Source organism: Chlamydotis macqueenii, chromosome 6, assembly GCF_036417535.1.
Source record: "Chlamydotis macqueenii isolate bChlMac1 chromosome 6, bChlMac1.mat, whole genome shotgun sequence".
NCBI classification, from domain to species: domain Eukaryota; kingdom Metazoa; phylum Chordata; class Aves; order Otidiformes; family Otididae; genus Chlamydotis; species Chlamydotis macqueenii.
In genome coordinates this window covers 6,189,682-6,212,860 of record NC_141561.1, presented here as the reverse complement: position 1 = coordinate 6,212,860, position 23,179 = coordinate 6,189,682, and the positions used below count along the sequence as shown (strand labels likewise).

Here is a 23,179-nt window from a genome sequence, read left to right as displayed (position 1 = left end):
GGGCTAAGGAAGAGATGAACGATCCATATTAAACCTTTATGCTCTTTAAATTACCTTTAATTTACAAAGTCCGGTTGGATGGAATTGGCAGGCCTGGCAGACGGCGTCGTACAGGGTCAGCACTCTAGAATTACTGTACTGGAAGCCATCGTTAGTGATCTAAATGATACAAAAATCATCCTTATAAGTAATAATGTTCCATATGGAGACTGTCTGCTCATTTTGGAGCATATACCGTTGCCCCCTTGAACTGGATTCTTGCCAGCAAGATAAATTAAACCACTTGTGAGTGGCTCTACTGCAAGCTAACAAATTGCTTAATGCTCCAAACTGGAAACTATTCATTAATAACCAAAAGATGTTTCGGCTTAGCTGGCATTCAACTTTTCTGATTGCTTTCAGGTTTTTTCAATACCCTTACGGAAACTGCATAGGTACTCAAGTGCAAGGAGGTCTTTCAAGGAGTTGTGAAATGAAATTAAGATTTTTGGCTGAAATTCAGGACCACTTTCTTACTAATGGCAAATCAGTAAGTAAACTCCTTGGGATGGAACAGAAAAAAAAGAGAATGTACATTATACAGGTGATTTTAAATTGACCTTATAAAAAGTGCTAGGTTGGATAACACCAGAGAGCAAGTCTCATTTCCATAGGAAGGTACGTTAGAACAGTCCCCTCCCATCCCAGCTCACCATTTCCTGTACATGTAGGTAATTTAGGAAGCCTTAAATTAGCATGGTATTTTGTATGTGAATGCTTACATGATAAGAAAGGCTTCAGTAAGTTTATATTTTATTTTTTCTACAATAAAAGTGAAGAGGTACCAGACTAGTGTGGAAAGGGATAGCTTTTGAGAAAGTGTTGTTGACACCTCTTGAGTGATGTGTACGTTGATGAGCGCCCCAAAACACTGCCCAAAGCCATACTCTAAACACTGATGAACACCAATAGGAAAGCAAAGCCCTTTCTATTTGCTATTTTTAAGGTTTCAGCTTCTCACAGTCAAACGAAAGCCACTGTTTAGCAGATCTAATAAGGCCTTTGTTTTGGATCGGTCAGGTACCCCTTCTGTCCTCTTGCGATAAAAACAACCCCAAAGCCCTGCTCCATCTCTCCTGTGACCTCCTGTGACCCCGAAGCTGAAACATCCTCAGTCCCTTTATTAGGGACTTTTACAAGTTCAAGAGTATAAAGTTTTTTGATCAATTAATAAACTATTTTGATCCACAGAAAGAACATATGTTATATTGAACAAAGATAACTGAAAGTGCACAGAGCCAAAATTACTTCAAAAAGTTTCATAAAAAATATCACTTATGGTAAGTTCACTAAAAGTGATCTGAAAGTTCGTGGGGCACAATACAGTAGATGCTCCCGCAATTCCATGTGATGGTTCTCAGCTCAAAATGCACTGCAAGCTAAGAGCATTTGTTTCTGCAGAAACCAAGTGAGCATCGCGGATTAAATGTAACTTGCTAATTTGATTTTTTTTTCAATCTGTATTTTTTTCTACAGTGTATTATAAGTATCTATTTTGGTGTCTTTTTAGAATTGAGTTGTTTTATAGCTATTTTAATTGCTTTTCCATTAGTCACCTTAGTGATGTGGAACAAATACTTCAGTGAGACCTAAGTTGAGCAAACCTCTCTTCAAATTCTGTTGGCCCTGAAAAGCCAAAGATGCACTTAGACTTCTGCCTTGATTGCTTGAACATACGTGCCATCTGCAAAAAAAGAGCCACTTCTTCTGGGTAACCAGTCAGGACAATCAGGAAATCTGTCATTTCTGCCTGAAGTATCTCATTCATCATAAAACCATCTTGCCTATTTCTATCACTCATAATCTACATACAATTTGACTCGTACGAATATTTGTAAATGAAAAATGAAAGCTGTAAAAACTTGCTGGATTCAAATTCATTTTCTGCTTCACTGACTTTTTAACCAATATTTTTTCTGCTTTTTACAAATAGAAGCAACGATAACGAATTGAGGCCAAGTGAGAGACTTGCTTCCCAAATTGGATAAGAGCCTGCCAAGCTCTTTCACCTCTTCACCCAGGCATCTGTGTGGACAGCCCAAGTCATCTGCTGCCCAAGTAGGAGTTTGTATTTTGATATCTAAACTAATTATACAAAATACTCTGGTGTAGGCCCGTGTACTTTCTTATCTACATTCGGCAGCATGTCATGGGAAGAATGAGCAAAATCTGAAACATGAATACAAGAGCAGATAAAATTAAAGAGTACTGAGAAGAGCTTGTCAAGCTCCTGCTCCCCCGACACTGGTAGTGAAAAAAGCTTACGTGAAACTTTGCTGATTCCTCTGAAACTTGATTTTGGAGAGGGGAGAGATTCTGTAAATAATGAGTAGTGATATTTCCAGAAAGAATTGTTTTGATTTTTGGCTCTGAAAATTCTTATATTTTTCTACATTTTAAAAAGTACCTATTAAGATAGCCTAGAAGATCAATGTTGCAGTAGGTCTTATCAGGAATTTTCTGGAGCACAAATTTTTGAACATCTGTGAAATTAATTTCAAATCATTTTTTACATTTAAAAGCTCCATCATCTTGTTCTCTGCACTGCCATGTAAGGCCAGCTGCCTTTGAAACCGAGTGCTGAGCTCTGCCTTCCCAATTCATTCAGCAAAAAGATCCACAGGAGAACTAGGATTCACATGCAGCCAGTCGGGCTGGACTGAGACGATTTAATTGTCCGTTCGCTGCATAGCCATGAACCTTGTGTTTCTCTGGGGTTTGAAGGAGAGGGAAGAGGCAGAAGGCTTACCAGTGCAGAGGTTTTCTTGAACTCGAGTGCAAGGAAAGAGACATTCTACATGTGTTTTGAGAGGAAAAAATAAGAAAAGTAGTACAGACCTCCTCAGGGCTGAAAGGCAGCACTTGAAAGCAAACTGTATTGTAATACACCCGCGCTGCAAGGAACCTGTCCTAGTTACACAGGAGAAAGGGCTCTGTGCATGTGCAAAAATGTTAGCTGTGCTCTTGGGCCAGGAAATTCAAAGGTATCTCATTCTCAGATGCTTCCATCATGAGGCGGTATTTCATCTCACATTTGGCAGAGTTCAGTATCTCCTTAGAGAAATTTTGGAGCCCAAAGCAGAGGAATTGCCCTCCTGGTTCTGCCTTGGTGTTAGCTCACTCTGATGGCTCCTTCTCTAGAAGGAATGTTCAAGGTCCACCCCAGCAGCCGATGGTCAAGCTCTGCTCCCACAGAGATCTTACATCAATCTCTTAAAACACAAATCTCTATCTATTTAAAATAAATTACTGGATAGAAAATGTGCACTGCCAAGCATCTTTCTGTTTCCCCTATGCCACATGGCAGCACATGTCCCCAGTCTGCAGTACAGACAGCTGCAGGGCGCAGGACAGACAGTACCACCGCAGTGAAGTGAGTGTTTTACGCTTTTCATTTTTACATGCTCCAATTTTCAAAGCACATCTGCAGTCTTTATACCATGGCAATATATTTTTCTCAGCTATGGAACATTTAAATGATCTCTGTCTTAAAAACACCCCAACCAATCTGCAGAAAATAACTACCCAGGCCAAGAGCAAGACCAAGGGTAGCAGGTGCAGGGTCAGTAAGGCACTGATTTCTTGGGAGCATTTAGAAAGTAGGTATCATTTTGTGAACAAAAGGGGCTAAAACCACAGCAGACAATGCAGCATGAGCAGGTACTGCACACACTTCTTCCTGCAGTTATTCAAGACCAAGACCGTGACCATGACCATGACATCTCTGCTTACAACATGCCAGCCCTCACCTCCTTCCCAGGAGCCAGCCAGTGCTCTGCTCCTGCACAGTGCAAGCATCGGTCTTGCAACCAGAGTCAAAGCTGTCTTACTTGTTGCCTAATCAGGAGTTAGAGAGGGAGTTTCCAGAAATGAAATACTAATGATTAGCAATTGATTAGGTCAACTGCATCAATCTGAGGTGATTACCTGGAGAAGTGATTGTAATTTGCGCTTTTGGATTGCCTACAAAGACACCTGTTTTTAACTCATATTGTTTTGGTTGATGGGGTTGTTTTTTCCCTACATGATATTAATGTGAGTATTTCTACAGGCATTTTCATTTCTGAAGGGAAGCAAGTTGTGCTTTGCATTTTAATTTACCATGACAACTGATTTTCTCCTTCTAAATAATTTCTTAGAAACATGAGAAATTCCTACTTTCACTTGCCATCTTGCGAGCGGCTCGTCACCAGCCACAAAGTGCACAGCCTCTGTCTCTGTGATGTTCAGGAGAGGAATCTGGCAGTCAACAGCCTCAGAGCTGAGAAAATCTGCTTTTGTGGTTTCTTGTTCTCTTGATATCCATTTGCCATTGAGATGCTACAGTAAAACAGAAGGAGAGTGCAGAAACTGAAGGCTTATATAAAGAAATTCCAGTTGTCAACATATGGTTGTATTTCCAATTAATAATATAAAGCATTTACAGATGGTTTATTTAAAATTAATTATGCTGTTACTATAGCCACAGTAAAAAGCAAGCCATGCTCATCTATGCACACAAGCAATCTATTGATTTGAGAAGTGCTGCAGTCCACACTTGGGATGAGACAGGGTAATGTGGCGGAGCAACTTTGTGTTTGCTCCCGGAGCTCTGCAGCCAGCTCCTTGCTCCTCAAAGGTGACGTCTGCTACTTATCTAGATGAGCTGCACAAGAGATCGCTGCTTGCTGAGAGCCGGCCCAGCCCTAAGCGGGCACGGTAGGTGAATCTCAGCTGTGCCTCATTAGCATGTTAGCACTGAATGGCAATCAGGCTGAACATCTTTTATGAGATGGATTTATGAGATGAAACAAACCCTTCAGATCTGAGTATACAGATACACCAGATAATTCCATCCTAGCGTTGCCGGTGTATAGCTGCTTATAATAAAATTACAGTGTTCACAGAAGAGATGAGTTTAATAGTCATTAAAGCTTCAGAGTTGGTATTGAACCATGACTAAGAAAAATAAAATAAGAGCCTCTGTAACTATGTTGAGGAAACCTTGTATTTAAACACAAAACTTAGCATTCAAGTGTGTTTAGGAAAACAACCAAGCGTACTGATTCCAGATGCACAAAATGAGAAATAATATTGTGATTTCAGGCTTCACCGGACTACAGTGCAGCTGAACCAAACAAGAGTTAAACAAAAACCCAGAGAGAAAATTATAAGGAACACGTAGCTGTGCATTCCCAAGGAATCAGTCCCGGAAAGGGCTGAGCCTTTTCAGCTCCCCTCCTTTCCAGCAAATGTATTGGCAATGGGATTCAAAGGTGTTTGCACTCTGCTGTAGCAATGAGGGATGGTGGCACTTGGCACAGTTCAGGGTGAAAAAACTTTAATATAAACACGTCAAAGTTTGACTGCATCATCAACAGTTTATGAGCCCATGGGAAGTTGCTTACAATTAACTGGGTGACCTCGCAGCGCAGGTTGGGTGCCTCTCTGAAGCCCAGGCCAAACACCCGGATCCTGGTGCAGTCAGAGGCTCGGACGTCGCAGAGACCCCCGTTCTCCAAGCCTGTGATTTCCAAAGCTTGCTCTGAAAGGGCGAAATAGATATAAAGCTTTTAGAGGGTAGCACTTAGATGCTGTTCTGGTTTATCAGAGATTTTATTGTTGTTGTTCCTGGATGTTTTGGTTTAATTCTTTTCCTTGGGGTCTTCCTTGCTCCCCTGTGAATTTCTCTTGCAAAGAGAATTGTCAAAATGGGAAGCAGCAAACCTCCATTGAATAATTGCCCTGTGCACCCAGTACTGCAGGATGTGTCGGTGAGCGTTATACGCCTCATGGAACCAGTTAACTGTAGCTGCGGCTTCTCGATGAAAGGTCTTCAGTGGTAATACTTCTGCTGAGCCAGATAAGAGGATGGGAGCACAGCTGGGAGGACAGGGCATCAGGCCATAGGGTAGAGAAGCGTGAGAGTGGGAACTGGAAGTATCTGAAGATGACCGTGCCACCAGGCTCCTCGTGATGTGAAACTGCAGTGCAAAGGACAGTCCTTTTTTTTCCAAGAATTGTGGATGCAATAAAAGTCATGATCCTCAAAGGAACGCTTGCTAGCCAGGGTTAAGTCATTAACGAGTGGCACTCAGCTCTGCAGTGTCGCAGTGTCGCAGTGTCGCAGTGTCACAAATGTCATGCACCAACTAAGTTTCCCTTAAATCCTATTTTGAGGCCTTAAGTAGGGCTTACGTGATGCTTGTGCTGCCTCCCTCACCAGGCTGAATTTCACCCATCACTGTTTTTAAAGTGTTTTATGATACTCAGGTAAAGTGTCATTTGTATTCTGTTGTACTTTAGATGTTCGCCATTTAAAATCGCTGATTGCTTTCCTATTTATTTTTTTTTTACAGAGTCAAAATGCAAGTTTATCGGATGGCAGAATTCACATCTTTACTTTAGCAAAAATATAATTGAGCAGATGTTTGCATCGGCAACAGCACAGTGTTGTGCAAGCTCTTTTCCCTGTTACGTGGTTGGGAGAGGCTGCTTAGCTTTTCCTCTTCCCTGCCCCATCACCACTGCTCTAGCACAGGAATATTGCCCATCAGTTTTCTCTCAGCTGTAGCTTATCTAAAACAGCACCTCTGTGTCACCTCATATTTTAATGGTACATTGGTTCAGCTCTGATTCAAGGGGCAAACACCCTGAGCTGTGTTGATAACCTTCCCCGGTAGCTCACCATTCCTTTAGGGCTCGGCCGTTTAAGCTGTAACCGGGATGAACGCGGTTTAAATGCTGTGATCCCACCGGATTGAAGCCCACGATGACATAGCTGCATGACTCTCATTTTTCCAGAGAAGGGAAGCAACAGAAATGTGAAAAACAGTGAGAAGACATTTTCTGTACTTCTGAAATCCTTTTAGCTTTTCTGTTCTCTTATTTTTTTTTTATTGATTTTATTGCAGCAGTATTAGCAGCACTGTTGGACACTTTACATTATTTACAGGAAGAAAAATGGTTTCCAGTTTATCAGCAATCATCAGTTAGTTGTGGATTCCTGTAATGTACAAAACTATTTGTCAGATGTAGTGAATGGTTTTGATAAATTGCCTTCCTTTGTGGTTAGTGCATAATTTTTTTTTTTTAAATGCTTCATTATGTTTTTCATGAGATTTTAATAGTTAGCCCCGCTAGTACCGAGGTAGCTGGGATTGCATGAACATTTTAATTATCATTGCAGATTATCAGACTTCTGTGGGTGATGTAAAATCTCACAGCCTGGGAAGGAGTGGGGCACAAGAGCGTGCTCCTGCAGCCGTTCCTCTTCCAGGAAGGCACTGGCAGGTTGGTTTGGCTGTCGATGAGCCCCATGTGCTTCCCCAAGGGTTTCCTTACATCTCTGTGAGCATCCTGACGCTGCCGTGACACCACTGTGTCAGGGTCAGGGCAAGATTATCCAGCCTCAACGGCTTACAGTATCAGCATGGCATTTCTCCTAAACCATTCTGTACATGATTTTGTGCGGAATCTTTAAATTGATCTAAATCTGGAGGAAATACATTCCCATATATGCTTCGGATATCTTCTCTCAATACTTTCCATGTTATGGGGTAATTCTGGTGAAATAAGTGAAAGGTTTGTGGAAGAAAAATGCACCTTGTATTTTCTGTGGTTTGATGAAGGTGGGGAAGAAGGAGGGGACTGAGCTGTTGTTCGAGTGGGCTTTTTGTCGTGCATGTCGTGCACTGCCTGGTTCAGCTGGGAGTGCTCTATGGGGAGGAATACACAGCATGGTTGTGTGGGAGACCATGTGTGATTTAGTGCTCTAGTTCTTTATTTTTGGCCAGCTGAAATGTGGTACTGAGGAGGTGGCAGGGTCCCCATGCAGATTTTTACCAAGGCCTTTCTCAGGGGGTGTTGGGAGGAGAGAAAGAAGAGGGAGAAAGTTTGATGGAAAATGAAAATAATGGGAGAAGAGGAAGAAAGTTTGATGGAAAATGAAAGCAATTATAGTGACTCATTTTTCAACACATGGATATTAGAGTTCAGACCGTAGACCTCAGTATAGGCAGTACACTCCTTTTGAAAATGGTCATTATTTTTATATACCTGGTTTTTAAAATGCGATATCACATTTATTTGGCGTGGAAATTTTAAGCATTTGTTTTTAATGTGGTTTTCTGTTTGTCTTTACCTTCTAGTTCTGGCATACAGTAGCCAGTTTCAACCAAATATGGAAGATTGAAATCCTGAGGACATTAAGCTTGGGAAAAGTCTCACGACAGTCGGTAGCTGGGTACTCAGCCATCCAGATCCTGCACTCGCTGGGGGAAATGCAATCAAGGTTTGGTTTGTTTGTCGCTCCCTGCGTTAGCGGATGGGTGGTTAATAAGCCTGTGCACGCATATGCTCACCAGCCAGAGAGGTGGAGGCGTGAGAAAGGAATATTGGAGAGCCTGAAAAACCTCAGCAAAAGAGCTGCAAGTAGTTCAATGGAAGAATGGAGGGGAGAAAGACAGGAGCCAAGGAAAGAGCTGGGAAATATCGCAAAGGTGAGAGTAAGAGCAAAAGTGCAGGCACCCAGGGAAAGTGGAGGTCGTGGAGACCCGGGGTGAATGTCTGATGGCTGCAGAGGGGCAAGTTAAAGAGGCAGGAGAGAAATCTGCAGGAAGTCAGGCAGTTCATGGAACAAGCTTGTGAAAAGCATGATTAATTTGAACATTAATAATTTATGTTTAGGAATGTGAATGCCAAAATACAACAACATCCGGAACAGATTGTCCTCTTTCTTTTCTCTATATGGCCTATAGGCCGCAGCTGTACTTTGAGTTTCATTGGTGATAAAAAACCTGAAGCTTAGGGTAGCACCTGAGGCTCAGATGGCTGGCGGGGTGCAGCCATGTTACGCAGGAGGATTTAAGGAGCTGTGTGTTCACGTCCGCTGGCTCAGGCACAGGCACCTCGATGTATTTCTAATGCCTGGTCTGTATGCACATTGAGTAAACATGCCTGAAATGTGTCTGTTGCTTGGGAGAGCATCGCATTGGGGCACTGATGAACAGCAGGAGATGCTGGGGAAAAAAAGTTTAAAAATCTTGGGTTTTAACAAGACTGTCTTGGAATAAAAGGGAGAGAGGATTCTGGAGTTGAAGGTTGCATCTAAAAGGCCTGCAGACCTCAGGCAGTTCGACAGAAGTAAGGAATCTGTCCTTGGTTTGCAATCCTTGCACTGTGCCCACCTCAAGAGGCAGGGACCCTCCCAGTCCCTCTGCTTTATGTCCTGTAGGAATTTCCAGGGAAGGAGCCAGCTGGCAGTGCTGACAGCGCGGTTTCTTTCTGTAAGCATTTACACGAGTCAAACCTGACAAGGAGCACAGGCTACATAATAGACTTTAAAAACCCCTGCATAAATACATAATCAGTTTTATAGATAGTCCTTGTAGTGTATTGTGTACGTAATAAGTCTGCATAGATGTAGCAGTAAAATGGAGACAGTTGACACAAAATCCAGAACCCTGCAAAAATGCACTTATTGAAGTCTTACTGACGGATAGATATGGTTCATATCGGGTTTCCACTTTTGATTAGAAAAATATCCTAGCACAAATAAACATTCTTCTGCAGTATTTGAAAGCTGCACATGCAACTGTGGGCTGGAGCAGCAGACCTGAAATAAAAACTCATGAGAATTTTGTTCAAATAAAGAGAAGGAGGTAGGCTGCCCTGCTTTTCTTGATGAGGATGATAAATAAGCAACCTAAGTCACGAAAAGCAAATCAAGAACCAGATCGTAAGCACTGGGGATGGTCAAATAAATGCACAAATATTGTATTTCTTTCTTATGTATGTAGGGTTATTATAAGAGTCGTATCCAAAATTATTGAATGCATTGTTCTGGAACTTGTGGTATCCGTAACCCAAAGCTCATTTGAAAATCCTCGCTACGAAAAAATATTAACAGCTATATGCTGTTTGCCAGGATTTTTTATGAAGATTGTTTGTCCCTGCCTCCAAAACCAATTCTCAAATAACCAGAGTTTGTCATAGTCCTGAACTACAGAGCTGTGATCTTTAGCTGACATGGGGACAATGTGGTTTTCTGCTTTGAGAGTTCCTGGTACCCAGGATGACTGGCAGAAATGAGCCCTGGGAGACGATGGGAAAGGCATTTTGCAAGTACTCGCTGCATGTGAGAAATGGACCAGCTCAATTTCACACTGAACGCACCCATGTGCTGCAGCAATATGGCAGATTATTTTTGCTTTAGAAATCTCACTGTGACATTTTGTGTCTATTTGATCCTTCTATTTTTAAAAGGCTTGCTAGCAATTTACTTTAGCAATAGAAAGGAAGAGGAGAGCACTGTTAGCCATAGAACATTGCCTCTTTTCTCATCTCCCAAAGGCGCTTTGGGGCAGGACCCCTGGCAGCACCCTGCGACTCCCCACGAATCACTGCAGTGATGCCACTCAAAGGGCTGTAGGCACGAGGGTGCTCGTGGGTGTCGTCACGGTCCTTATGGCCACACTAGTATCCACTTGGTTGTTCTTAGTAATTTTCTCATTATTACAGTTCCTGAATTAGAATAAGATCTGGTTATTACACTTGGGTTTTTATCCACAATTGGTTGCACATTCTGTGCTGGTGGATTGTGGGCTCTTTACACAACATAAAGCATGGTGTAACGGCGTTAGAGGTTTCCTCCGAATTTTTCGCTTCGGTCAGTTTAAATCAGACCTTTTAATGTTGTACAGATTTTAATTCCTTAGCTCATAAACTGTCGTGCATTTGTTATTTATCATGTGTGTATGTGTAACTATTTGGGGAAGGAGGTTGTTTGTTCAGGGTTTTTTTGTTTTGTTTTGAATTTAACAAGATTTAAGGCTGAAATGTCCCCCGGTGCCTGCAAACAGCATGGTGTAAAGAAGTTATAGGCAAGCATCTGGAGTGTCTGGCTTTGGCCAGTTTAAATCAGACCTATGATGTTGGGAACTTTTCTGGCATTTAATTCTATATACTTCAGAAAATGGTTTTGTTTAGCTATGTGTTTCACTGAACTGCTTTCACCGCTTTGCATTAAAGCAAATAAACTAATCACTAGAAAAGACTAATCTCCCTGATCTGATTTGCAGGGAATAGTATGGATCACTGAGCACGCAACCTTTCATGTCCCTTATCGTGAGGATTTGATATCCTTTTAAAATTCGATTTCTATTGATTTTGTAACTATCAGGCTAATAGCCCTCTTCCCACTCAGCCAGGTCTGTGCTTTGAATGGAAAGAGCTGGGAAAGAACAGTAGATTAAGGCTGGTATTGATGTTTGCCTTCTCATATGCGTGTTTATTGCATCTGCACCATCAAAAAGTAAGCTAGAATTGCTATGAAAAGAAGAAAATCTTCAAAACTAGCATGAAGCTTGTCAGTCCCTGAGAATTACCCACGAATATGATTTATCTGGCTAAGAGAAATCTGTCTTTACCAATATAAAGCAGAGTGCATAGGTGTCAGTCAGGATACATCAATGGTAAATTAGGTTAGAGTCACAATTATTTTTCATTTTGATTTTTAACTATGTTTCTTTTGTAAATTTTGTGTTTCTTACTAAAATATTGTGGTTGAAAGTGTTCATTGATTCTAAAAGCATGAGAGTGAGATTTTCAAAAGCAAGTAAGTCCTATGTTCCAAAAATTGCATTTGGACGTGTAATGTAAACGTGATGTTTACTCGTGGTGCCTTTTTTGATTATGACCACTAATGCCACCTTTACTTTTAGCCTGAAAAGAATACATTGGTGTAATTTTTTATGCTCCAGATCTGTAGATACTGTAGAATAATTTTATTCATATAAGATGGCATTATTGTTAGAATTCATAGCTCACTCTGATAAGGATCACTCCTCTGTATCTGTCCAGTTTGTGTTCGGTATTAAATCATAAATTATTTTAAGTAGGAAAAAGCTGAATAACTGAAACCAATAATAGTTTGAATTGCTTAATATGTATTTTCATATTTATTCTTTATCTATTTTCCAAAATGATCCAATAAGAAAAATTTTATATTAAGTGGAGATAACAGCTCTCAAAATAAAGGCTTTAATTTTCAAGTTATATAGAACCTCTTTTACAAAGTATTGATATCATAGTGAAAATTCCTTCACTTCTTTAATGTCAGCTTGAAGGAAATAAGAATATATTCTTAGTATATTTAAGCTCTATGTAAAGAACGCAATCCCAGTTGAATGGAAGCAGCATATTAAAGGGTGTTTTATGTTGCAAACAGTATATAGAGATCTGCACAAAGTGTTCCCCGCTTTACAGAAATTATTTCTGAAGAAAAAATTATTTGATAGAAACAGTTGAGTTAGTTATCTTCTAAAGTATAATGTAACAGCACTGCCTGGCTTACTGTCCCTCAGTTGTCAAATAAACAAATACGTATTCCAGGAAACGTGGAGGGGATAGGCATAGGAAATGTTCAACCCTTCCTCCGTTGGCTAGATAAGAAAACTCAACATTGTGGAATGGAAAAAGCAATCATTAATGCAAGAAAAAAAGGACAAAGAAAAGAGCATTTATAGAGACCTAATTTTTTCTTGATAATGTAAACTTCATCAAAGTAATAGTAGCTATGACTTTGATAATACTATGTCCACCAAAGTCAGTGGAATTATTATAATGAAGAGGAGAATTAAGCCAAATGACTTATTATTTTGAAAGAAAAAAAGCTTTTTAAAGAATAATGACATCTAATAATTTAATTTTTAAAAATAGTAATAGCACTTTATTTCAGCCAGAAAAGTTTAACAGTAGTAAGTATGGTGTTTGCTGTTCTGACAAGCATGTTTGACTCTTCTTTTGAAATCTAATTTTTAAAAAGTGTTTTCCATCCTCACTACAGGACACATATGTCCTTGTTTTATTTAGTGATGGGGGGGCTATGGTGGCAGCTTCTGTAAGAAGGTTCTAGAAGTAGTTTCCCGCTTGTTCAGTGGACTCGGCCGGGCCTAGGGGAGACCCGCTGCTGGCCAGGGCCGAGCTGATTGGTAGCAGAATGTTCCCTGATAATGCCTCTGCGGTAACATATTTAAGAAGGGGAAAAACAGAAAAAAAAGAGAAAAGACAATGTGAATAAGCTAAGCGGGGCAGAGAGGGGGAGGCACGAGTCCTTTGGGCCTTGCAGGCCTCACCCTCTGGCCTCCCGCCGGGTGACGGACTGGGCCCAGCCCGGCCCAGCCCAGCTGCAAGAAGTGGAGAGGAGATGAGATGTGAATGAGATGTGAAGAAATCCTGAGAGGCATCTGCCAGCCGGTTGTGAAGAATTTCTTGTGAGAGGAACAGCTGCAGACGCCAAGGTCAGTGAAGAAGGAGAGGGAGGAGTAACGCGGCTCCTGGCCAAGATTCCCCTGCAGCCTGTGGTGACGACCATGGTGGAGAAGGTTGTCCCCCTGCAGCCCATGGAGGTCCATGGAGGAACAGAGATCCATCTGGAGCCCGTGGAGGACCCCATGTCGGGGCAGGTGGATGCCTGAGGGAGGCTGTGGCCTGTGGAGGGCCCATGCTGGGACAGCCGTTCTGGAGGGACTGCACCCCTTGGAAGAGATGACCCACGCTGTAGCAGTTTCATGAAGGACTGTGGCGCATGGGAGGGACCACACAATGGAGCAGGGGAGGAATGTGAGGAGTTCTTCTAGTCTGTTTTGCCTGTAATGGTAACTTTAAGGATCTCTCCCTGTCCTTATCTCAAACCTCGAGCCTTTTTTCTTATATTATTTTTCCCTGTTCTCTCGGAGGGTGAGGGCAGTGAGAAAGAGATTGGGTAGTCTGGCCCCAAGTGGGGCTAAACTACAACACCATATAAACTGTTTTGCCATATTAGACCAAAGCTTGGTTGTATTTTTTCTTTGTTTACTAATCTAAACAAATTTTTAAACCTGGTTAATTCCTGTGGAGAGGATCAGACAGAAATGCCACAATTTCTGTTAGTTCTATTTCTGAGGCCCTTTATGGTGACATAAAGTGTAATTCTTCCTTCAAGGTCTGGTCACACCAGCTCCACAGGCTGGTCACAGAGAGAGGGACAACTGCCTTTAAATACAGCAAGTAGTATGTTTCTTTGTAGATATCCTGGTGATTTAAGAAGTTAACTGGATTTTCTTTGAAAAGTCTAGTATGCATTGTTTACTTCTGTAGTCTAATTTATGCATGGAGAGCTTCTATTGACCCAAAACACGCTGATGGCTCCATCTGCACTGCTGTGATGTATCACGTCAGCAAAACACATATTGAATGTGCTAAAAAATATCCATTTACTTGACAGACTAACAGTGCTTAAATAATCGTTATGGCACCATGATCTGGAATTTAAGGACCTCTGAATTGATAGAAGTGAGAGAAACATATTTATTTCAAAGTAAATATGTTCCCATACAAAATCTCCAAAGCAGATGTTTGATGCAGAGAACTTAAATACTCTGTCCCCTTTCACCTGAAGATCTTTGAAAAAAAATATTTTCTTTAAAGACCTCCCTCATATTTTGGCCTTGAAAACAAGAATTAAGCTTAAAAATAAAACACAATTATATAAGCAGTGAGATTTCTAGAATACATACTTTATCCTCAGCTGGCATGACTGGCCTGATTAAAGCTCCGAGCTTATTCTTCCACAGGGGACAGATGTCTTCATTCAGAAGACCACACCTGAGGAACTGTAATAGCTGACCCCATACTGTTACTCTCTATATATTTTAAATAGTTGGTGCTTTTATTAATATTATTTAATTAGAGCACATGAACAAGACTCAGCCCAAAGCAGTATGATAAATTCAGAAAGGTCTGTATAATCATTCTAAAAATAACAGGGTGTAATTCGTGAAACTGCTGTTGCAGATGGGTCTGCGGTTGGGTTCACAGAACTTCTTAATAATGCTACTGAAATTTATTGATATGAAAATGAGATACTGGTAAGTGTGGTAGGTAGGCATTAAATTCTCACCTTCTGACCACCATTTTTGCTCTCTTTGGTTTCTTTGCTGGCTATTCTTTCCCAGAACTTTCCGCATAGAAATTTAAACTTCAAGTGTCATTACTTCACTGAAACTAATTTGTTCTTATTATTCCTTATTACCTTTTATCTTGTAATTGCTCTTTAGAGCTTCATACAATTTGCGTATTACATCCCTCTATGTGTGCTTTACTAGTCCTGATTTGTTTTTTTTTCATAAGCGACATGGTCAATATATACAAACGGTAAGCACCAACCTGATTTGCTATCTGCGGTAATTGGATTCTGCATTTAATTACAGGTGGTAATGACATTTTAAGCACCTTATACAGGTGTTGGGGGTTTTATGAAATGTTAAGCAACATTAAGGAAGTCTAAGCTTCTGGAGCGTTGCCAGATTTCAGAGGTGACTTTCAACTCCAAATTGCAGTTCTCATCTGAGGATAATTTTAGCTCTGGCCACCTGGACCGCTCCGGTTGGAGTCAGGCGGGGCAGAGGAGTAAGCCTGTCTGCAAGCCGCACTTCGTGTCTCCTCTCTTTCTACATGTTTTCGTTTAAAATTATTCCAAATATCTTATGGGTTGTATTCTGATCCCTGAAAATACTCCATGGCCATCTTTTATTGTGTGTATTCTGGTCAAAAGCAGTGGCAGAATACATGATTATGTATTGGCAGTGTAGCTGAGATTGGGTGACCTTGGAAAAGATATTTGAATTATGTTGATGGCCTCCTTGATCGTGGGGGAGTTTTAATTCACGTATATAATTCCAGCCTGAGAAAATTAGATGGAGATTTGTTTTGGAGCTAATGAGAAAATATATGGCCAGCAAAAGGAGTTGCCTTCTTCTTCATTACTTATGTAACTTCTCCGGAAAAATAACTTTTCCCTAACAATGGCATTTACGAGTTAGCATTTCCAAAATCGACATACATTCTTCTGTTTCTTCAGTCTTGACTTTTTAAAAGAAAGTGAAAGAGGCAGCAGTTTTATATGTCCTGCAGAAACCTAATTCAGTTCTTAATTTCTCCTCCTTTTCTTCTCTGCTTATTAGTACAAAAGCCCAAAGGCTTGCACAGTGCTGCTTGCCTGTGCGCTGCCAGCTGGGTCAGGATGCCTGAGCTGCCAGTCGTGGGGCTCAAGCATGGAACATGCAGCTTTATTTCCGAGTGGATCTTAATTTGTCATCTCTAATAGCCTTTTCTGGTGTGAAATCCTGGCTTTAGCGACATCAACAGGACTTCAGTTCTGAGGACTTCCAGTCTTTTGAACTGCTATTTAAAAAGCCCATCATTATTGTGTGGTACTGTAGTACTTTTCCCCACAAATAGATATTTTTACATCACAAGATGTCTGTGTAGAACATTTCTGCCTATGAACGTAAAAACAAGCAAGTATCTTTAAAAAAATGTTGCAAATAAAAGCCTAAAATCAAGAAGAGCTAAAGGTGAAGCTCACACTACTACTTGTCTTGCTTGTCTGTACCAAATTAACAAGCTGACCTTTTCTAAGTATATAATGTTGGAGTGATTGGCATGCCAGACCTAAGATTTTATTTCTCCTTGAAGGGGATCTGAGCTCTGGCTGGATGTACATCTACTTTATCTTGCATTTCCAAGATCAGGTGCTTTTATAGATAGACCATTTCTGTTTTTTTGTTTCTAGAGAAAAAATATTCTAGACCACTCAGAATTAATTCATAGCCTGTAATACGTGGAGCTCATTGCCATTCATCACATTTATTCACTTGACACTGTGGCAGCACTTTTCCCTCTCCATAGTTAGCCCTGAAACCAGTTTCTTTTATAAAGTCTTCTCTTAGCTTCTCTAAGCTAAGTTTCTGCAAGTTAAGTGTCAGTTGTTACCTTGGTTTTGGTTTAATTTTTCTGGATTTGTGTTTTTCTCAATTTTGCTCAAAGTCAGCTTGAACTTCAAATGCTTCACCATCGTGTTGTCTCCGTACCGGTAGTGCAAGGGATGGACTAAACCAGTGGCCAGGTCCTGCTCACTGCTGGGCTCTGGTGTGGCTGCCTGAGCTATCGCCCTCCCAGCAAGTACTGACGTTTCACCAGTCTAGTGTTAACTGGTACCAGGATATCTGGGAGAGGAGGAGGAATGAGTGCCAAAAGACATCCTGTTCTTAATTTCTTCTTTATCAAGTATGCTTTTATCTCGGGTACCAAGAATTAAAACCAAATTATCCAGATTAAATTACTGACCCTTCTGTAAGGACATGATACTATTTCAAGTGCTTCTCCAAGGACGAGTATCCACTGAACATGCTAAGAAGTTGATTTTCAGTGTTACGTTCTCCAAACTAAAGGAAGTTCCTCTCTTTAAAGGGACTGATATGATGTCAGTTTTTGAACAGTTACCGCTGATCTCAGGGAAAATTCTTACTGCCTCCCATTCACCCATCACGTAGAGAAGCTGAGGACTCTTCTGCCAACATGCTTTGGGACGAGTCAAGCGATAGCAATTTATGGATTCAAAGGTATATTTTCTAAAGTGTTTTCCATTTGTGGAACCTGTGTTACAGACAATATTTGCAACTCTCCTGATCACTGTTGTTCCCATTTTTAAATACTGTGATGTCTTAGGTAAATTTGGTCAAGAAATGGATCCTCTTTATTTTTATTGTCTTTATTTTGGGGGAAAAAAACCAATAAATCTAGCCAAACCCAGCCAAACAAACCCCAGATTTTTAAATGAAAAAGGATTCCTTCTTTAACAAACTCTCAAAAATATTAGTGGATTTTTTTTTCATTAATCTGTGGGCAAATTTTTTTAAAAGTTATATTTGCTTAAGCAGCTGCTTTTTCCCCTCTCCATTTTAATGAAAAGTATTGCTAAATATTTTGCAGAATTTTTTTTTTAGGATACGGAACACAACATGAATTGCTAAGTAGTTTTATTGTCTACAGCGATATCTGGGAAACAGCAGTTCCTCCAAGATTCTAATTATCATGCATAAAACAGTTCGGAGGTTTCCATGGGCTGAGGGGTCCACACCTGTGAACCGCGCTGCACAGTCAGCAGTTTTACCTCTGCAAGCTGATAGATAGATTACGAATAGAAAAAAATAAAATCTATATTTTGCAGAGAAGAATTTAGTGACTAAAGTTAATTCCACTAGCCTTAATAACAGTCTGTTGTGAGATTTTATTTTTTCCTGTACAAATGTGTAAGTTCCCGGTGTACGTTCGTGGTGTGGAATATACCATGAGTGACCGTTATCTTACACATCTGGGAGTGGACAGCTGTTGATGAGAGAGCAGCATGGTGGAAAAATGAAAATTTAAATGTTCCCCAGGTGAGGTGCACCCTTGGGAAGACATATCCTGCACATCAGAGAGTTATGCCACCACCTTTTCCTCAAGAGAAAAATAAATGCTGGTGGCTCAAAATAGCAATTTCTACTACATTTTTATTTAATAGTTTCTCTTCTGAGCTTGCTTTACTTAGCTTGAAAGCATTCTTCTTCTCAAGTAGTAATTATTAATGTGTTCTGTAAGTTTTCTTAAATAAAAAATAATATTTGTACTTAAAGTTTACACACACAGAAAAAAATTTTACAAGTATTAGTTAAAAAAAAAATACAAGTCCTTACCTGCAGCTAAGGTAATGTGGGTTGTAAACAGTGTGAACAGGGCACTTCACTTTTTAAATAAAATATTGCCCTTGAAATTTTGGGAAAACTGCATGGGAAGTTTGGAAGGTGTCCTTCTGCCTTGTGTTAGGAAAACTGTCAGTGTTAATTTTGTCACGACACTAACAAACTCAGCAAATGGAGCAGTATAAATATTAAGGGAAATTTATACTTTCCTAATTGCAACAGTGCGGCTCTTTTCTGGGTCCAACACCAAGCTCACATCCCTCAGGGACCAGGCTAAGCGTGAGGATGCTCGTGCTAAAAACGCAGCCTCCGAGGAGCAACTCTGGCTCAGGGCAGCACAGCCGGGAGCCCTGGGGCAGGGGAGTAGAGGGGTCCAGGCCAGTGGAGCTGGAGAGAGCTGGAGTCTGCTGGCAGGAGTTGGGATACTAGTGACTCCTTGGAAAACTAGAGAGAATAATTTGATGTACTTTGAACTCTAATAAACCAGAGTCCCAAAAGAGAAGAGATTTGAAGCAAAGACCAACTACTACGTTTTCCTCAACTGGAGAAAAGTGAAACAAAGGCAGTGAGCGACGGACGAAGCAGTCGGATCAGGGAGTGGTAACGGCTTATGGTGTGTTTGCCACAGCTGAGGTATGTTTGTTTTCCACTTCTCACCTCCCCGCGCAATCTCAGGCTGTGCTCTGTACTCTGTCCTTGTTTATATTTGATGTCACAGCAAGAAGACGAGGTGCCGTTAGCTTTTACTTGAAAGGTCATATTGAAGTTATTTTCTTTTAATCTGAGGGATTTCAACCATAGCAAAATAAAATAAAATTTAAAGATCTGGCCTAAGCAACTCCCCTTACCTGACCGTATCACAGAGAAATGAAGTTAAACATTGACTTGTATTTTGGAAAATTAATGCAAAATTGCTCAACTTGTTCAGTCGCTGGTGTCAGTCGTTCTCTGTGTGAAGGAGAATTAATTCCTCCAAATTTAGGAAATGATCCTGCAAATTTTAGCTTGCCGTTAACAAAAAACAAATGTCAGGATATATTTTAAACGCTTTAAATCAGTGCACTGACAGCATGTTTATTGTGAAGCAGGTGGGTGATCCCATCCTGGCCAGTAAACGCGTTGGGGCACCAGATGTGCCGCTGAGCTCCCAGGGCCGGATGGAGACTCAGATGTCTCAGCTAAGCTGTGGCAACTGACCTTAGGTATGAGCTTTACCTGTCCTAAATACAGAATAACGTCCATCAGCCTAAGCATCGTAGAAAAAGGCTTTCCCCCACATTTGGAATGGGTTAAGAGAGCATAACTTGTCACTTCAGCTTAGCTGAAATACTGTTACTTCTTAAGCTGCAGGAACTCAACGGTATGGCTAAGCCTTAAGTACCTTTTTGTAACTTCAAGCATAAGCTTATGTGGTTTGCTGAGGCAGGGCTTACATTTTGAAATTAATGCTACCATTTATGCGTGTGCTTAGTATCAAGCACTGTCAGTACTCACATTGGACTTGGATTTATCCATTGAGGGGCTGAACTATAAAGAAGAAGCAAATCTAGTTGGATAGTCTCCTGTATAACTGTAATGCATAAATATTTGCAGATTCAGGTCTGCAGGTTTGAATATGTCCTGTAGCTATTTTATGGCTTTGAGAATGTTGCCTGTTCATCTTGTCACTTTTCATACTTTTTGTTACTAACACAGTGTTTGTAATTAATTTTCAAATGTTATTCTCTGTTGAGCAGGAGAAAAAAGAAGTATCTATACAGTGTTGACGTGAATATTGACCACAAGGTGAGCAGGGCCCTCTTTTTTTTTTTTGTCAGAGCTTGCTTGTCAGCATGCTGGTGATAGATCAGATGTAAAGAAAATCACTTCTGCAAAACCAATTTGCTAAGGGGCTTGTAAAATCCATTTTTAAAAAGTTACTGAGGCAAAAAAGTGAAGGACCAGCTAACCAGATATTTTGATCGGCTCTTCAAGGTCAAAAACTGATTACTAATTCATCAAATATCTTACTGGTAGCACTGTTTGAAGAGCAAACAACTCTGTGCAGATGTTCTACTTAATAACTCTGATACCGTAGAAAGATGAGTAGAGTAGGAACAAACAGAATTTTTTACTTACTTTTGGCAATGCTACAATCATAGGAGCTGTGGTCTTCAAAGCACTGGCAGCCCAGTTCAGTACATTGTCCATTGCCGTTACAGAAAGCAGGGCACCGGAGAACGGTGAGGATTTCCTCCTGGGTAGCAGATGGCTGGTTTCTTATATGAAACATTCTGTTTCTGTTTCCTAGCACTCTTCTTTCACATTCATTTTCCAAAAAGGCTATCAGTGCCCTCACCCAAGCCACGTCATCCTTGAGCTGCAGATCTAAAAGGCACATAGCAATTGCCTCATCCATCTGTTTTCCAAGGAGACCTTTACACACTAAACCAATGGTGGAATTTGCAAGAATTTGGTGGCAAATCTCCTGAGCTTTGGCAGCGGTTAGACCATTGGGAGTGGGCCAGGCCAGTGGAAGTTTTGTCCGTATTCCTTCGAAGTAATCCTCTGGGAAAAAATATGCAAAACTGTGTGACTCTCTCTGGCTTGGGCCATGCAATGGGTGAAAGGATGAGTACTCGTAATAGTCTTCTTGCCTTTTTGCTCTCCTTAGGTCTTCCATTGGTTTGGTAGAGTTAATGGAACTGTTGTTTTTCATAGAAACATTGTGTATGAGGGGTTTTAATTGGTCCTCGGGGCTGCCTCGCTTTTGGACTGATTTAGGTGGGTAGCTTTGGTCAAAAGACTTGGCTGACAGTTTCTCATCTTTTCGTAAAGTAGACTCTGCTTCTGAGTGAGTGACAAACTCTGACGTAACATCTAGATACGGGATTGCAGAGCTGTAATCCACATGAGCATAATGGCAACCAGAGGACTGAGGGAAAGGAGACTGGAAGGCATTCAGCGTGTTTACTATGGGCATGGACTTAGCGCTCGCCTTCTGACATCTGCAGTAATTTTTCCTTTGCTTCCCCTCAGAAGGTGCTGGAGTCTTGTCAAATAAACTCTTCCCTGGAGGTATTCTGATTTAAAAATAGAAAGAGATTAGAAGGAGGAAACTTTCAACAAATTAGTCTACAAGAGCAAGTAAACTTTCTTTCCCTGAGGCTGGAGAATGTATAAATTCCCAATCTACCAAAGTACTTAAGAAAATGCTTAAGTTTAATCTCTGTTTTCTTTAGTCGCTTTGCACTGCCCTTCTTGAGTTGTCCTGTGCATTTTTTAGCACTACATAGGGACTTTTTAGTAACAGATGCTTAAGTGCTTTGCTGGAGCATTGCCTAACTGCTTGACTTCTCTTTAGAGAACTTTCTCTAAGGTGCAGGTTACCCTTTGCATATTGCACATGAAATAAGGCCTTGGATTTGTCCCTAGCGTGACTCAGACACAGCTTGGAGAATGACAAAGAGATCTATTTGTTTCAAACGCTTTATTATGAAAATCATCTTTACCCATTTGCTTGTGCTCTCCTTACCAAGTGTTCCCTCTAAGACTTGGATCACTATGTTTTTTCTTTTAAATGTTTAATGTTTTTTTCTTTGTTTTTTTTTTTTTTAATGCATACTTGATTTCATTCTTGTCTTCTAATGGAGCTTTCTTTGAGTTTTTCTTTTAACACAAAGCAGTTTTCTATTCATCATAGGGTTAAGCTATCAAATAAGGTGAGGTGATTTTTTTTTTCTTTTTTAATTTCGTCCAGCTTTAATGATGGATCAACTTCTAGAAAGTTTAGTTTGAATAAACAGCCATTATTAGAGTTTCTTCAGAAATTTCATGAGCACCAGATCTATTATTGATCTTATTTGTGCAGCACAAGAGGAATCCTGGAGCTTCATAGAAAAGAGATATGCTTCTTGTCCCAATAGCTGGCAGCACTTAATTTCCAGACAAATTTGAACTATCACCAAAAATTTAAATTATTTTGGCATTAATTTTGTCTTGTAGCCAGAATGCAGAGATTCAGGAAAATGAAAGCATTTGCCAACATTTTGGAGCCAGACACTAGATACTGTTGTAGAAAATGTAATTGCCTTTATCCTATTTTTCCAAAATACATTGAAAATGGCATATTTGATATTACTATTTTGATCAGTGATATGATACTAACTTTTAAATAAAACATCACAGTGACACGGGGAAAATGAACCAATTTCTCCTCCTTAAACATGAGCCTGGACATTTATGAAACCCTTTTTTCCCAATGTGTGGGAGAATACAATGTGATACGACAGGATGGCTTTCAGGCTTGCAGAAATGCAAGAGCTGTTTGCACTATCCTACAGTCTAGGACAGTAAAACATATTTGGTGACTGAGTCCTGTGGACAACTCCATTTAGTGTCTGAGTGGACGTCCTGCATGCACTGTTCCTCCAGCTCTGCATGGTGGTGTTACCTGCAGCTGAAGCTGCCCAGACTTGCATTGTGAACTAAACCTAAACTAAGGCAGCAGAAGTAGCTCTTTCTTTGAGGGAATACTACATAAAATAGAGGTTAGAGTAAATATCACATATTGAATAAATAAATTAATAAAAATCACATAAATTGATCCAGAATTG

General features: G+C 40.5%; 1 protein-coding gene across 3 annotated transcripts in view; it reads right to left on the bottom strand.

The window, feature by feature from the left end:
- LOC104484339 (von Willebrand factor D and EGF domain-containing protein) overlaps window positions 1-23,179 on the bottom strand; it is a 186,239-nt gene that overhangs the window by 81,062 nt on the left and 81,998 nt on the right. For all 3 annotated transcript variants that reach the window (XM_086751479.1, XM_086751480.1, XM_086751481.1), the window contains exons 11-14: window positions 20,703-21,646; window positions 5,427-5,563; window positions 4,198-4,359; window positions 55-159 (exon numbers count right to left, since the gene is read on the bottom strand). In XM_086751479.1, the coding sequence (XP_086607605.1) occupies window positions 55-159; window positions 4,198-4,359; window positions 5,427-5,563; window positions 20,703-21,646 (1,348 nt within the window). The remainder of the gene's footprint in view (window positions 1-54; window positions 160-4,197; window positions 4,360-5,426; window positions 5,564-20,702; window positions 21,647-23,179) is intronic.